Source organism: Ceratina calcarata, unplaced genomic scaffold (assembly GCF_001652005.2).
Source record: "Ceratina calcarata isolate Rehan_Ccalc_2016 unplaced genomic scaffold, ASM165200v1 scaffold162, whole genome shotgun sequence".
NCBI lineage: Eukaryota > Metazoa > Arthropoda > Insecta > Hymenoptera > Apidae > Ceratina > Ceratina calcarata.
In genome coordinates this window covers 783,174-797,502 of record NW_017137498.1, presented here as the reverse complement: position 1 = coordinate 797,502, position 14,329 = coordinate 783,174, and the positions used below count along the sequence as shown (strand labels likewise).

The window sequence follows — 14,329 nt, the reverse complement described above, 5'->3', positions numbered from 1 at the left end:
GCATTTTTTTAATTAATATTATCTAAGAAATGAGAATTCAGTTCTTATGTCGTAAAGATACCAAAATGTTACTCTACGAAAATGTGAGTAAGCATATACATACGCTTAATTTAAGATTGGGATTACAACTTTATCTAATCTTTCCATTTAATTGAACAGTTATAAAACGATAATATGATATTCTAAGAAAGAATTCCCTTAAAATAAACGAGTGTAATTTGGAATTTTATCTTCGACAAAATTATTGATACCAAATTAAAATTATGGTTTGGTGTTCTAAATATAATATAAAATAATAATTGTCTTTTTAAAATATAAAAATCTAATATAAAAATTGTCTTCTTAAAATATTTGCGTCTGATTTGGTACAGTATTTATGTTATACTAAACTAAATTATAAATCTTTAATGGAGGACGTATCTAACGTTATACTTCAGATGAAAATTCCATAATATTTTTTCATTGAAGATAAAATGTTTGTGAAAATCACGTGATATTAACACAAGAAAGATATGAATACTCCCATGACTCACAGTCATAATGTATCTATTAGAAAAGATGTGTGAACATGATTCACATTTTATGGTATTTTAAGCAACATTATTAAAGTATTATATTTGTTCTTCAAATTGATAATATCGTACTCATCTGTCATAGTTTCGTGCTCAGTTTAATATACATCTTCGAAATTCTTCATATTTTCATATATTCTTTAATCTTGTCTTATTAGTTGCAAATATTAAAGACATTTATACAGAAATAAGAATGAGCATTTCTAAAAATAATTTTCAGCTGCACAGAGGTTGAATTTTGAAGTTCCCTTAAAAGAACACGTGTCTTGCATAGGCGAAATACCTGTAAAATGTACCTATACACTTACTTTAGGGAACACGACGTCGAGCGCATCTACTTTCCCATCGGTGCTTTCCTGTCCCAACACTTTCCCAAGGCCGAGGAAAGCGCCGCCGAGGAACCAATCGGTTAAGTAAATTTGCACCAACACGTTAATGAAATTGAGAACTTCACAGAGACCCAGCGAATACGCCCACGGCCGATTTAAGTGAATACGCTGGAGGAAAGCCTGTCGAATCTGTCTTATTTTCTCGTCCCGCTCGCCCCTCGATGGAATAGTTATATTGTTCTCAGTCTTCAGAGATGTCTCGCGCAGAGCTAACGATGCCATTTGTAAACCGGACACCAATACCTTCAAACGACCCCCTGAATCAAGAAATTTACAGCCAAAATATTTTTTGGACCACTTCTCTTTTCAGGTTTTGCGCTTGGTTATCCAACAGCACAATAATGTCCCATTAATATATGCGATATTTTAATACAAAATTATTAGATTAATATAATAATATAAATTTTTATCGTTTAAATCTTTACATTTAATTTAAACGGCAAAAGAAAAGAAAAGTTTAACGTGATAATTGTCTTGCAAGAAAGAATTTAAAAGGTGGAGAACATGTATTGTATAAGTACATATGTATATATACATACATAGGTAAGATTGGTTGTTAAGGGGTTCATATTATACATATAGCGGGACTGACCTTCAGCTCTCCTCCATATATAGTGAGGCATGTAAAAAAGAATCGCCTGAAAAAACAGGACGAAGGGCACCCACTGGTAGTAGGCATGGTGCACAACAGGATCGTCTTTGGTCGCTGGTCCCACGCCGGGGTGTGCGATTTCACCCAACTCCGCGGACGTTAAGTTCATGTATTTCGGCTACAAGAATCGTTGAGTCCGAATGATTTTTAACCAAAATGAATTATAGATTTACAATTATGTAATAGAGCAGAGTCCATCAATATTTAATATTAGACTTAATAAATTAATTTTTTTGGGTGTTAAAAGCATTAGTTTATTATATAATGTATAATAAAAAATTAAAGAAATGCTATTATACATCATATAGTAAACTAATCTCTCTAACATCTAAAAAAATGAATTCGTTAAGTCAAATGTTAAAACAATTATTCAAATTAGAAATATATACGAATAATTATAGACTTCAATGTTCATTATGAAAATAGTAATTTTTTCTTCACTTCTGGTATAAATATTTTTAAAAACGTCTAAGATGTATAAACTATAATTAAAAGCAAGTTTATTCTACGATATCATTATGAACAATTAAAATAACTCAATGTATTGTTTTTAGTATAATAACGTAATGATAATATTTACCACAGTGTAAGTAGACATGAAAAAGCAGTAAGTGTTGATCACTTTTATTTGATCATCGCCCCATTTGTCCCCGATGATACACCTTGCCCACAAATCAAATTGAATACATGCTCTATATTATTATTTTTTTTTAATTGCCAAATTATGTGTTCTTAATAAATTATCTGCGGATCGTTAAACTTCATACTTCAATTTTTGAAAAACTACGCTTTTACACTGTTACAACTCGAATTTTTTAAATAATGTTTTTTCTTTTCATTTCTGTAAAAACGTGTATTTATACATACACATAAGCATCTAAATCTCTGAAGCAAGTAACAGTTAAAACATTTGTAGGAAATTATTTCACAATCATTTTTCGAGTTACGTATTATCTATCGTTCTTGAAAGAAGGATAAGCAATATCTTGATATTAAATTTTAAAAGTACAGAAGTATCGCAACTGATAACAACGATGAGAAACTTAAACTTAGATTAACTATTAGAGTTGCAATAAGGATAAAAATGAACTGTACTCCTCAGAAATGAATTAAGTAATATAATGTTTGACAGTAACGTTGAACACGCAAGGATAATGCGTTAAGAACACACACAACTGAGAATTTTATTTACCTTATGTGTTCCCCGATAAATTGTCTAGAAGTTACCAATAGGGTACAAAGCAACAGTGCCACAAACGTGACTCTATAGTGTAGCTTGAAAACTAATAGGATGGAAAATAAAATAATATATTTAATAAAGTATAAAATATAATGAATTAATGTAATGAATAAAATATTAAAATATAAGATAGTAAAAGCATGGAATGTAATAAATTAAGCAAAAGGTAAAACCGAAATAATAATAACAATGAAGAAGATCGATTTTTGATCGACATTAAATGAAGCAATATTGCTAATTAAATAAGTGTATAAACTGAATAAATGACAGTACGCAATCTTTAAAATACAAAAATATTAACAATGTCACTGAACTGATAATACTAAACAATACTAATATAATACAGTGATATTTATCTGAACTGCTTTTAATTTTTCCATCGTGAAATGCTTTGAAGTCTACCCATGTAACATTATATTCCCATTACCCATGTTGTCAATGGACACGGCATCCTGCGTGACCTTCAACTTGACATGGTTCTTGATAACCGAAAACGTAGCTAACAGGTCTGCCATCTCTGCTGCAAATCTTAGAGATCTTTTTGGATTACGATCTTCTCATTCGTTCCCACGTGAAATCTCTCTACGTTTGCTCAGACTCTCGACCGTTTCTGGTATCCGGTTATCCAATAGCCACTTTCAGTATCCTTGACGCTGTGCACAGCACCCCGAGTTAATAATGTGGCAAAAGATCGCGAGCGGCAAAAAGGTTTCCCGCGATACCGATTTAATGTCGATCGATTCTCGCACTGAATTCATGAAACTGGTAAATCTTATTTCTCCTTATCAGCGACGATTGCGCAGTGGCATTATATCGTGAGTTGACGACATTTCAGAAAACCCGTGCGGTAATCATAGGTCTGAACAAGAAGGTGTACACGAGTTATTATTATTATGAAACCACTTATTCGTTTAGATAAAACTAGATAACGCGGTACTTGAGTTACCGTTTCATCATTAGAACTGGTACAATTCTTTCATCAAGAACATTTCCTGATTGATCGATCGATCTTAATTCATTCATTTTAAAAGGATAGTCTTCCACGCAGAAATTAGGAAATGGATCGTATTTGTAGTTTAGTCTTCGAAATATTTTAGACAAATATATTTTATCAATATACATTAATATCATGGAAGTGAAAGCTATTTATAAAAAGAATTTGTTTGATACAGCGAGGGCAATTAGTATAAACGCACGTATACATGTAGTTAATGATCTTCCTACTTATTTGAAAATAAATGCCAAGTAATGCTTTATCATTGTCCTTATTTAAGGGCTTATTCGACCTTAAAACACGGATAGATGAAGTAAAATTGAGAAACCATATAAGACTATACGATTCGTAAGAAGTTTCCTAGTAGATGCACAGTGTGGACTACGTCATTTTACATTGCGGTTCACCTGCTTCAATAACTGATTTAAAAACGAAATTTACATATATGTAAATAGCAAATGGCAAAACTAAAGATATTTTTAAAACTGACGACAATGTTCAACGTTCATACATGTAATAGTATGCAATTGCAAAATGCAAACAAGCGAAAGTGTTACATCACCGAGTAATAAGTTTAACAGTAAAAGTGTTGGCAGTTAGAAATTCATTAATCATGTTACGTAGACATCTCGTTCCCTTTATGTATACCTATACACATGTACACGTGCTTTTGCGTTAATTATTAGTATAGTCGCGTTTACGACGTCTATACTGTTGGTTTAACTACCTACACACGACGTAACGTAAGCGTCCTCATTATTCCTCGATCTAGAACGATCATTGAAAAGTTCGTACTCGTTTTCGCAATTCAATGACTCCCTTGTGTGCCAAATTGATTTAATAGTAAAAGGATCAATAACGTTAACTCGTAAATCTGTCAGTCAAAATTAGTTGGGTCTTCGTTGATCACGAACTGCGTATAACGTATAACAAGGAATAGGACCGTTTCAATTTGTCAATTAATAATATCGTGTAAATATCATGAGGGTCCATTCATACATGGCTTTAAATGGAATAGCGTTTCGCAAAACAATTAATTGCAAAAGTTGGATTGAAATCGTGGAATCGCACTTATGACGGCTTTTTTTTTAATGTGTAACGATAATGATAAGTTTCGTATCGCATGATCATGATACTAAATAGCGAAGCACTCGATGATAAAAAATCAATAATTATCGCTATCGCGTCCGTTGTGATTTCAAGCCGATTAAATCATCGATACGATACAGATTACAATTCTAGTGGCGATCTAATGCAACTATACTTCTTTCAGTACTTAAAACTGAAAAACTTGAAATATTTAGAGACATGGAAAAGAACGTTTTTCTTTCCAACGGCTAAATAACATGAGAAAGAAAAAATGAAACAAACCAGATGATGAAGCAAATTTTGTTAGTGAAATGGAAGTCGAGAAAGGAATACGTGTGAAAACGAGAGGAGAACGAATGAACGAACGCCGAAAATCACGCATCGGTGGAGATGGGGAAGGTAAATGGAAGAGAAAATAAAAAAGTTGAAAGAGGGTAAATAAGATAAGGAGATGAGAGGGAACAAGTTTAAGGTGAAAGAAGAGTAAAGTTGTCGGGGGTGCAGCGGTGATGCATGAGTAGAGGGGAGGGCAGAGGTAGAAACGGTGAACAAGAAGGACAGGAACAAAAGAGTTTGGTGGGGATAGAATGTCGAAGGTAGGACTTTGACCGGCCATTGCCCCTGATGCCGCCGGTCGCTTCTAGCCAGCTAACCGAACGGATCCTCTGAAGAAAATTCTGTCCTCCGGCTCCTCTGCTCGCGTATACATGTATTATACATCGGACACCATCATTCTTGACCTGCTTGCTACCTGGCCTGTCCATTTGCAGCGTACCGAAATCGTGGAACAGTCCGTGGACCGTTTTTAATACTACAGTTTGTAACTTTCAGTATTACAAGCAGACCTTTGAAAGTTACTTACTAAGAAGATTACCGTAATTACTACGGAAAGTCTTATTTATTACAAAAAGAAAAGAAAATTTAAATGCATTACTTACCTTGGTGATAACTCCTTGTACATGATTTCAATATTAAAGAGACGATTGATAAAATATTTGTCTGTACATTTTCATGTGGATATTTATTATTACAATCATATGAAGATAGTTTGACGGTAAGAAAAATATCTAGCAACGCTGCATTACTATTGAATTGCATTTACCTTCAATGTACTTATATGTAATTATAAGATTGACGTGATGTTATTATACGTATACACACGACTGCGTATCATGATCAGACATGTGATCCAAACTTGGAAAAGCAGACTTTTTTTTAAATTGAAGGCGCTTGCTATCAGTAAAATATGCAATGCGTAGTTTATCTTCTCTGAATGAAATGTATTCGTGGTCGTACTATGCACAGGACGTCAGAATTATCTGAAGACAGTAAAATTTTGAGCAAGTCATAAAACCATAAAAGACCCACTTTCCCTTTATGGTTATTTCAGTCCCTTTACCTGTTTCATGCTGTTCCGACCTAATCCGGCAGCTGAACAAAAACGACTGCTTCAGCTGCTTCCTCTAGCATTTCTACAAACGCCTGTTAAAACTTACTGCGACAATGTTGCGACAATCGAGTTTCCACTGATAATGCCAGGTTCAACGGTTGCAATGTGAAAAACATTTTATGCAATTTTTGCAAATAATTTAAATGGTTAAAGAATTTCGATCAACTCTTTATCCAATGAAAGTTATAATAGATTTGGTGCATGAAATTTTCGTTCATGAAAGAGGTTGTAGAATACAAAATTGACTATTTTATTTCGCAAGCTAAGGGAAGGATAAAGAGAAAACTAATAATTACAAAATTGTCAACTATGATTGCAGTTTAGAAAGCTTTTAGTTGTATGGGATGTTAGATGAATCTTTTAACGCGGATTAGCTTCCGTCCTTCAGGGAAACAGTTACGAACTGAAAGATCCATTCGGGACAGCTCGCTTGGACGCGAGATAATGACTCCATTTAACTCTAAGGCTGAGCTTCGAGTTACTAATGGGTAAAATGAGAATAATCTCCGTGTCCCCTGATGCAATAACGCGAGCAGAGGGAACCGAAATTGGTTGGACCTCGACTGTCGGAACGAGCATCGAGGTTCATTTCGATAATCGTCAATCTCAAAGCTGTGCACGTGCAACGAATCCCTTCAGAGACGGCATAGTTTCATAAATTCCACCGGTCCAACAGAAATAGTACACTAGTACGAGCAAATTAGCAAATTATTTGATAGAAAGAAGTACATTAAATATTATTTTTAGCTTCACAGTTTTCAATTATTTAGAACATTGCGAACAAGTAAATGTTTTCCTTGTATCCTTATTACTTTGATGTGTTCTCGTTGAAATTTTGTTACTATTAAAATGTTACATTGAAACCTCCTCGGATTGAAATTATCATAAGAATTTTCTTTTTCCGTGAATGATTTTACTTACCCATTTCGTAAGCTTTGAAACATGACGGTACGACTTTTCCTGTAACAATAATTAATGTGAAACCCATCAATGAGGAGGAAAGGCGCGGCTGGTGTAGCTCAAGAATCAGGCAAAATCACTGGATTACTCGCTGACATTTTATTTGTTCAATTCCAGAAGAACATTCGTACGAAAATATATGGATTATCCTTGGCAGTACATTGTTGATCTTCGAGAAACATCATGAAAACGCAAATACCGAAAGCAAAAACATAAATAGTAACTCACGAAATAATAATACGAGCCACATTATTTTTCCTCTCTAGTTACGAAATTTTATTAAAAAAAAGAACAAACATGATTTCTTGCCGAAGGAAAACGTTTTCCCTTTCGTACTACATATGTGATATAGCAAGTAGTAGCTACCGTAATCAACGAGTAAAGAACAGGATATTAAATGGAAAAAATAACAGATGTCAACTGACTGTCATTACTAATTAATTATCACTCGTTTCTCCAGCAATTCTCATCTAGCTGGCTCGTTATAATTCTATATCATATATATAATATATACTTTTTCTGTTCATATATAATTTTCTTCTCGTATCTTATCGCTTCTACAGGTGCGAGGAAGCACGTACACACAACGCACATACGATATTACAGATATAGTTATGTTCTTTCCTCTAATCAGCATAGGAATTCGTTAGAATAGAATAATCACTATCTACGAATGCAGCTCGCCCATTTTTATCATTTCACTCGTTACGCGATACGAGTAAAAATCCGGCCTTCTTGTCTTTTCTCCTCGATTATTATACCTTCCACAGACTTAGAATTATTTTGTTAAAAGAAATTGCGTAAGAGACGAGAATTATGTTCTATTCAATTGAAATTAGTGTCAATATCAAAAGATTGCTGTGGAACAGTTCTGTAGATAAACCCATTTTTTGTGAACAAAACGTTTCTACGTCTGTGTTAGACGTAACATCAACAGGTCTAATCTATAACTACTTTCACAGGCTTATCGCGTTTGACACGTTCCGTGCCACATGGATAAAAGAAAGTGGTTAAAAAACGTTTAATCTGATATCGATGTAGTATTCAGTTAACGAGCGATTGCTAGATTGATAATAGCTTCGTCCTTCGTAATAATAGCTCAGTTATTACGTAAATTGTCGGATTAGCTGGACTTAAAATCGAGTTATAGATCTTTCCTTTTCCCATTTTACCCCTCCTCCAGTATTATTTAGATTAACTGAAAACGAATGATACTGACCCAATTTGATTTGGCTATAATTTGGATAATTGGGTATAAGAATGAAATTAAATTAGTTTCTGGATTATCACAGATAATGGCACGGAATATGTTAAATGAACGCAATACTTGGAATGTATTGCTTAAAAGTTTGATTAGAAGATATTCTTGATATTTAAAGGCACTAGGACTAAAGTGTATATTCTTAATATCCCTTGTTTCTTCGATTTTCGATCAATTATCACTCTAAGGTGTAAATGAGAAAAGAAACAAATGAAATAAATTTAAGAACTTTTTTATCAAAGAATTATGTCAATTCCTGTCGATCAGAAAATTAAATACATAATAATACGTATATTAGCTGCTACAATAATAAGATAGTTGATTGAAAAAGAAAGAACTGAACGAAAGTTAACTAAAATAGTCCAGGACAAGGAACAAATACCTTCAATGGGATTATTATGCAAACGGAATAGACTGAAAGTAAAAAAAAAAAGGAAACACTGGCATGAAGCAAAGGAGAATTATATAACATATTTATGTATATATAATATGCATAATAATAAATGTAATGAAAGAAAGTTTCTAAATTCTATTCACGGGTACACAATCCGAAATAGGTACAAAATACAAGAATCACGATGATATGGAGTGTTTCGATTACTTGGCAGTCTTACTTTGAGCATGGATCCCTCAAGTAGATTATTAGTTCTATAATATAGTAATATTAATAATTGGCGAAGAGTTGGCGCGAAAACGACTCTCTGAGCCCGTACTCCTTTTCATTCTCTTTTTGTTCTTCGACCTAAATTCTTAACGACTAAATGTGCGCATTTTTTTTTATTGTCTTTTATTTCTTGCCTTCTACTCGATAGCCTATTCGTGATCTTCTTTTCATTTAGAATTTCAGTTAGGTCGCATGTGCGGGACGGTATTACAATGATATTCCGGCAGTAACAATAATTTCAAGTAGTTAGTTATTTTAACGAGTCACAATAACGGGCGAAATGAAGGCACGAGAAAACGATGGAATGAAAAAGAAAATCTACGTGTTTGCACTTAACTACGTCGCTATCTGTTCCTCTTTTATCGGTTTCTTTATCTTCCTTTTGGTCCCTTGATGCGTATTCTATAACAATCTCTACAATTACCGTCCGTTACAAATATTAATAGCGGAAAACTAAGCGAACAGAAGACGGATAAGGAGAATTTTGTTATAGTGTTTGAGGGACTCACGACAAAAAACAATCAAATTATCAAATTCTAGGAAACAAAATTGTATTCCAAATAGTTTATCCACAATCATTGGAAGTGTTATCTATAATTATAAGACAGGAAAATTACATCCAATTGATTAACGAAATTGTGAATTTAATTCATTGCTTCTAACGAAGATTGTTTTTTGTAGGAACCCCTAATTGTTTCTTTCTATACTATCCCTGCCTGGCTGCCTTTCTTTCTCGCTCGCTCGAACATTCATTCATTCTTTCTTTCGCACTTATGGTTTCTTCCTCTTTTTCTTTCCTTCTCGTTTATTTCGTTCTCTCCCTCTCTCTCCCTTTCTCTCGACATATATATATAAAATATATATCTTCTATTTTATAATAAGACTGTCTACAATGTACAAAATGTACTGTCCTACGGCTACGATATGAAAAAATAATAATAACTAGTAAGACAGCGAAGTCACGTTTTTTTTGGGAAGACGACGTGTTGTTCTTGATTCTTAAACGGAGGATAAAAGGCAGAAAAAACTATTTAACCCTCTCAAAGCTGACGGAATAGTACAACCCCAAGTTAACTCAGTGAGTGTCATTGAGGCACATGCTGCATTTGACAGCATTTTAAAAGCATCGAAACATGTCCATTTTGGAATGGATTGGATAATGGTTATTTCACGTGAGTTTTAATTAACTCACCATGTATACTTCGATTTATTTGTATATATACGATTTATAAATTTAACGATATATATACAAGATCTTGTCATTTTTCTTAAATTTATAAGAAGTCTACATGCATAAGTTATGTGTATATAATTTGAATTGACATGCAGTCCATTATATTAATGGAATAAGACAACATTTTTCATATTACATGAAACAAGATTCGCTTTGGAAGGATTAAAAGTCTTTGTACCTCCGTGATAGATTTGCCACTCGACTTTTCTACCCCTTTTTCTCGCGTGTTATTTCACCCAAGAGTGAACCAAAGTGAGAAAAAAAAAACAAATATTGGGAGAGTAATCAGAGGCGGCCTGTTTGAAACAAATAGAAAAGGAAAGTAAATAAGATGCGCATTTTATGAAAGGGGAAGAAATGGGTAGGAAAAGGTGGGGGAAACATGAATGGCAAAGGAAATGAAAACGTCGTCCCCCGTTTTATATCACACAATCAGAGTCTCTCTCTACAAAGACCTCCATATCTCGAAGGAATTTAATACTAAACTCTTTCTCTCTGTCTGTCTGTCTGTCTCTCTCTCTCTCTCTTTCTCTATATCTCGCGTACGTTTGGACATATTGTATATATGTATCCTCGTCATTGTTGCTGTTGCTTGTAAATTTATCGTAAGGTACCGGACCAAGCAAAAGGGAAACAATATGTTTTTAAAGTAAAAACGACGTCGTTAGAAAAATGAACAATATTCCTGCTTCAGTCCTTCATACACTGCACTGGCGAGTATATGTATTGGTTTCCTAACACTATCGAGTATATTTTGATATATCTTACGCTGTGTAAAATGATTTAAAGTAGAAAAAAATATGATATTAAAAGATAAGGAAAAAATACATATACAGATGACAAAGAATAGGCGAGGAGCGCAGTATATATGTGTACTTGCGTAATATGGCAGTATTGCAAGACAATGGACGTACAGTTGAACAAATGTAAAAAAATATTAAATTATTATTAATTTCCTCATTTGCTTCGCCCGATATCTTACAGAAAACATTCTTCGAATCAGATTTCCCGTAAAAGGCGATTCACCTTCCCACGTACGCTTCAGTTGAACTACGATATATTTTTCGAAAAATATTGATATACGCTCTAGATATGTTATAATGTGATACGTACACAGCAAACGGATTTCAAAAACAATGCCCCTCCCCACGACTCTTCAAGTTGAACTATGCCAAGAATACATTATATGCGTTAAACTAAGACGATTCTAATCAGATGTTCGAAAATCGATCAAGTGGAACGAAGAATTGGGAATAGAAAAGAAAAAGAGGAATTCTAAATGAATTGTATAATCGAAAACTAGACGGACTCTTTGCCCTGAAGCTTGGTGGCTAGATCCGCGATCAGCTGTTGATATACGACCGGGTCTATGTTTTTACCAAGCTGATAAAGAACGAACCAATCGCCGATTTGGCACATATCCGCGATCGTCTCGATGTGATCCGGCGGCGACAGGCGCGATCGGCCGCGCAATAACACCAAGCGAAGTTTTGGCCCGGCGACGACTGCGGCACGATAAGCCAGGGTCAGGCCGCTCAGCACGGACAGGATGATGAACCAGAACCAGAGAAACACGTAGATCTTCTCATTGACGATGTTCAACGGCAGCACGCAGAGACCGTCGAATTTCTGCACCGTACCGGATGCACCATATTTGTGGAAGGTGCATTTGGTGACCTTTGGGAACACCCGCGACATAGGGTCGATCCTCTCCTCCGGTTCCATTTCGGTGAATTTTACTACATCCGAGCCATAGGTGGTGAATTCGCCATCCAAGAAAAAATCCATGAAGTATATTTGCCCGACGACGTTGATAAAGTTCAACACCTCGCATAGAAAGAAACGGAACGCGTAGAAATTTTGTGTGTGCCAGTTGGTCCCGAAATAATCGACCAATAATTTTCTCCTCTCCGTTTTACCGTCATCGCTCATTACGGGACAATTCAGGTCCAGGACGAGCATTTTGATCCTGCCGCCCTCCCACGTCTTCCACAGGTAACGCGGTATGTAGAATAATATCGCCTGGAAGAACAATGTAAAGCACACCCATTGGTAGTACTTATGGTATTTGACCTCGTCCTCGCCCTCGACGTGTGCCGCGACACCAGGCTGCACCAGGTCCTTTCCGACGATGCCGGTACGATCGGGGATCGTGAACGTAGAGTAAATCCAGCAATACGTGTCCATCACGTGAAGCGGTATCTCGTCCACGATGCAATCTATTGGATCTCCGATGTATTGCCTGGACGTGACCAGTAACGAGAAGGCGATTAATATGATCACTGTCGCTTTATAATGAAGCCGGAACACATTGTTGTCGATGCAAACGCTATCGAGTTTTAGTAAACCCTTTACGGAGCCGAATACGTCAAACATGATTAGTTATGTTTCCCTCGAAGGCCGGGGTGTCACACAGAAGTCGAATAGAAAGGTGTTTTCGTTTTAATCGCGAGTTCTCCTCGATCGTTCGCCAAATCGAAAACCGAACACTCGGGTAACCCGCGCGACGTGACGCCGCGCGTCAAACAGGCGTCCCTAAGTTCTGTACACACACACACAGAAACAAGTCTTCAAAAAATTCTCGTATCTCACGGCGGCGTCCCTCGGTGCGCTTCGGTTCGTTATCGTTTTATCACTGAGAGGACGATTATCCTGCCACAAAAATTTCGTACAAATTTCCGAAAAAAGCACGTGCGTTCCGTTCCGATCGTTTCGTGGCCACTGGCGCGCGTGAGCACGGTTCTACCGCAGCAAAGCGTCACCGGGAACGGTTCTGTCGTAATGGCTGCGTTCAGAAACGCTGGAAACGCTGTACGACACGAGCACACGAGGACATGCCGTTCCACAAGCTGCTCTCTTTTGCTTTCGTCTCTGTCTAGCTTGTTCCACAACGGGGATTCCTTTCTTCCTTCTTGTATATACCGCGCGATGTGCCCGCTCGCTACCCTTCTCTTTCTCTCCTTCTCACGCTTGCCGATCGTATACACAGCTTGGCTGGAGACGCAGAACTATACAGTTTGCTTCTGCAGCAGAGCCGAGATTCTATCCCCACTTAGTGAACGCGAGAAAACTCTTATCTTTTTCTTCCCACCGTTACGTCTCTCCCTCTCTCACTCTTGTCCCTCTACTGCAAACCTAACCCCACTTTTCGTCTCTTTTAATCGCCGCGCATCGGCTTCGGATCACATGAAACTCAAGCTTGTTCGGCTCGTGCGTATTCGATCATGCTCGACTAACATCGGTTTCAGACATTTCAGTAGCTCGGTAATATTCGGTACGCATGCGCAATTGGAAGGACGATCCACTCTGGTGTGAACAATAATTTACAAAATTTAGTCAGAATGTCGATTTAGATGTGTGATCGGAACAATTTATATTCTCGAATAAATATAATTTCTCTTATCTCATAAATTTTATCAGAGTGTCATCGAATGATTTAGGTATAAACTTGTTGTCAACGAAGTTTCTTCCATCAGGTAGAATGACCTCTGACGAATTGGTGACTATAGTTATATTTTACTTACTTACCGATAATCATTTTCGGTCGTCTCTCATCTATAACATGTCCATACGTATCGTTTCATTGTTTGTTTATCATTTGATGCTTTTTAGCCCCTAATTTAATTGGCGAAGAGGGTTAAATCTAGCGTCTGTCGCATGCTTAAATGACTTACACGTGTGTGTAAAACTATTTACGTGTACGTACATAAGGTAGCATTTGTATCTTATTGTTAAAATATATTTAATATATATATATAATTAAATCACAGCAGTTATATTTAATTCAGTATAAAAAATATATACATATGTGTATTAGATTATTA

The 14,329-nt window shown here is 35.8% G+C and overlaps 3 protein-coding genes across 5 annotated transcripts in view; 1 reads left to right on the top strand and 2 right to left on the bottom strand.

Moving 5' to 3' along the window:
* Inx7 (innexin 7) overlaps positions 1-10,077 on the bottom strand; it is a 14,216-nt gene extending 4,139 nt beyond the window's left edge. The window contains exons 1-6 of one of the 3 annotated variants that reach the window (XM_026819789.1): positions 6,336-10,077; positions 3,281-6,255; positions 2,806-2,896; positions 2,194-2,275; positions 1,554-1,731; positions 881-1,218 (exon numbers count right to left, since the gene is read on the bottom strand). In XM_026819789.1, the coding sequence (XP_026675590.1) occupies positions 881-1,218; positions 1,554-1,731; positions 2,194-2,275; positions 2,806-2,896; positions 3,281-3,368 (777 nt within the window). In that variant the 5' untranslated portion in view covers positions 3,369-6,255; positions 6,336-10,077. Of the gene's footprint in view, positions 1-880; positions 1,219-1,553; positions 1,732-2,193; positions 2,276-2,805; positions 2,897-3,280 lie in introns of all 3 variants that reach the window. The other 2 variants (XM_026819790.1, XM_018037224.2) reach the window with 2 other exon arrangements.
* Positions 10,078-10,248: 171 nt separating this feature from the next.
* Inx2 (innexin 2) lies at positions 10,249-13,712 on the bottom strand. Its single transcript, XM_018037257.2, has one exon. It carries the CDS (start codon positions 12,879-12,881, stop codon positions 11,805-11,807), a length of 1,077 nt encoding a protein of 358 aa, XP_017892746.1. The 5' UTR covers positions 12,882-13,712; the 3' UTR covers positions 10,249-11,804.
* Positions 13,713-13,814: 102 nt separating this feature from the next.
* KFase (kynurenine formamidase) overlaps positions 13,815-14,329 on the top strand; it is an 8,112-nt gene continuing 7,597 nt past the window's right edge. Inside the window, exon 1 of the mRNA XM_026819791.1 lies at positions 13,815-14,004. The gene's annotated coding sequence lies outside the window, so the exon portion shown is untranslated. The remainder of the gene's footprint in view (positions 14,005-14,329) is intronic.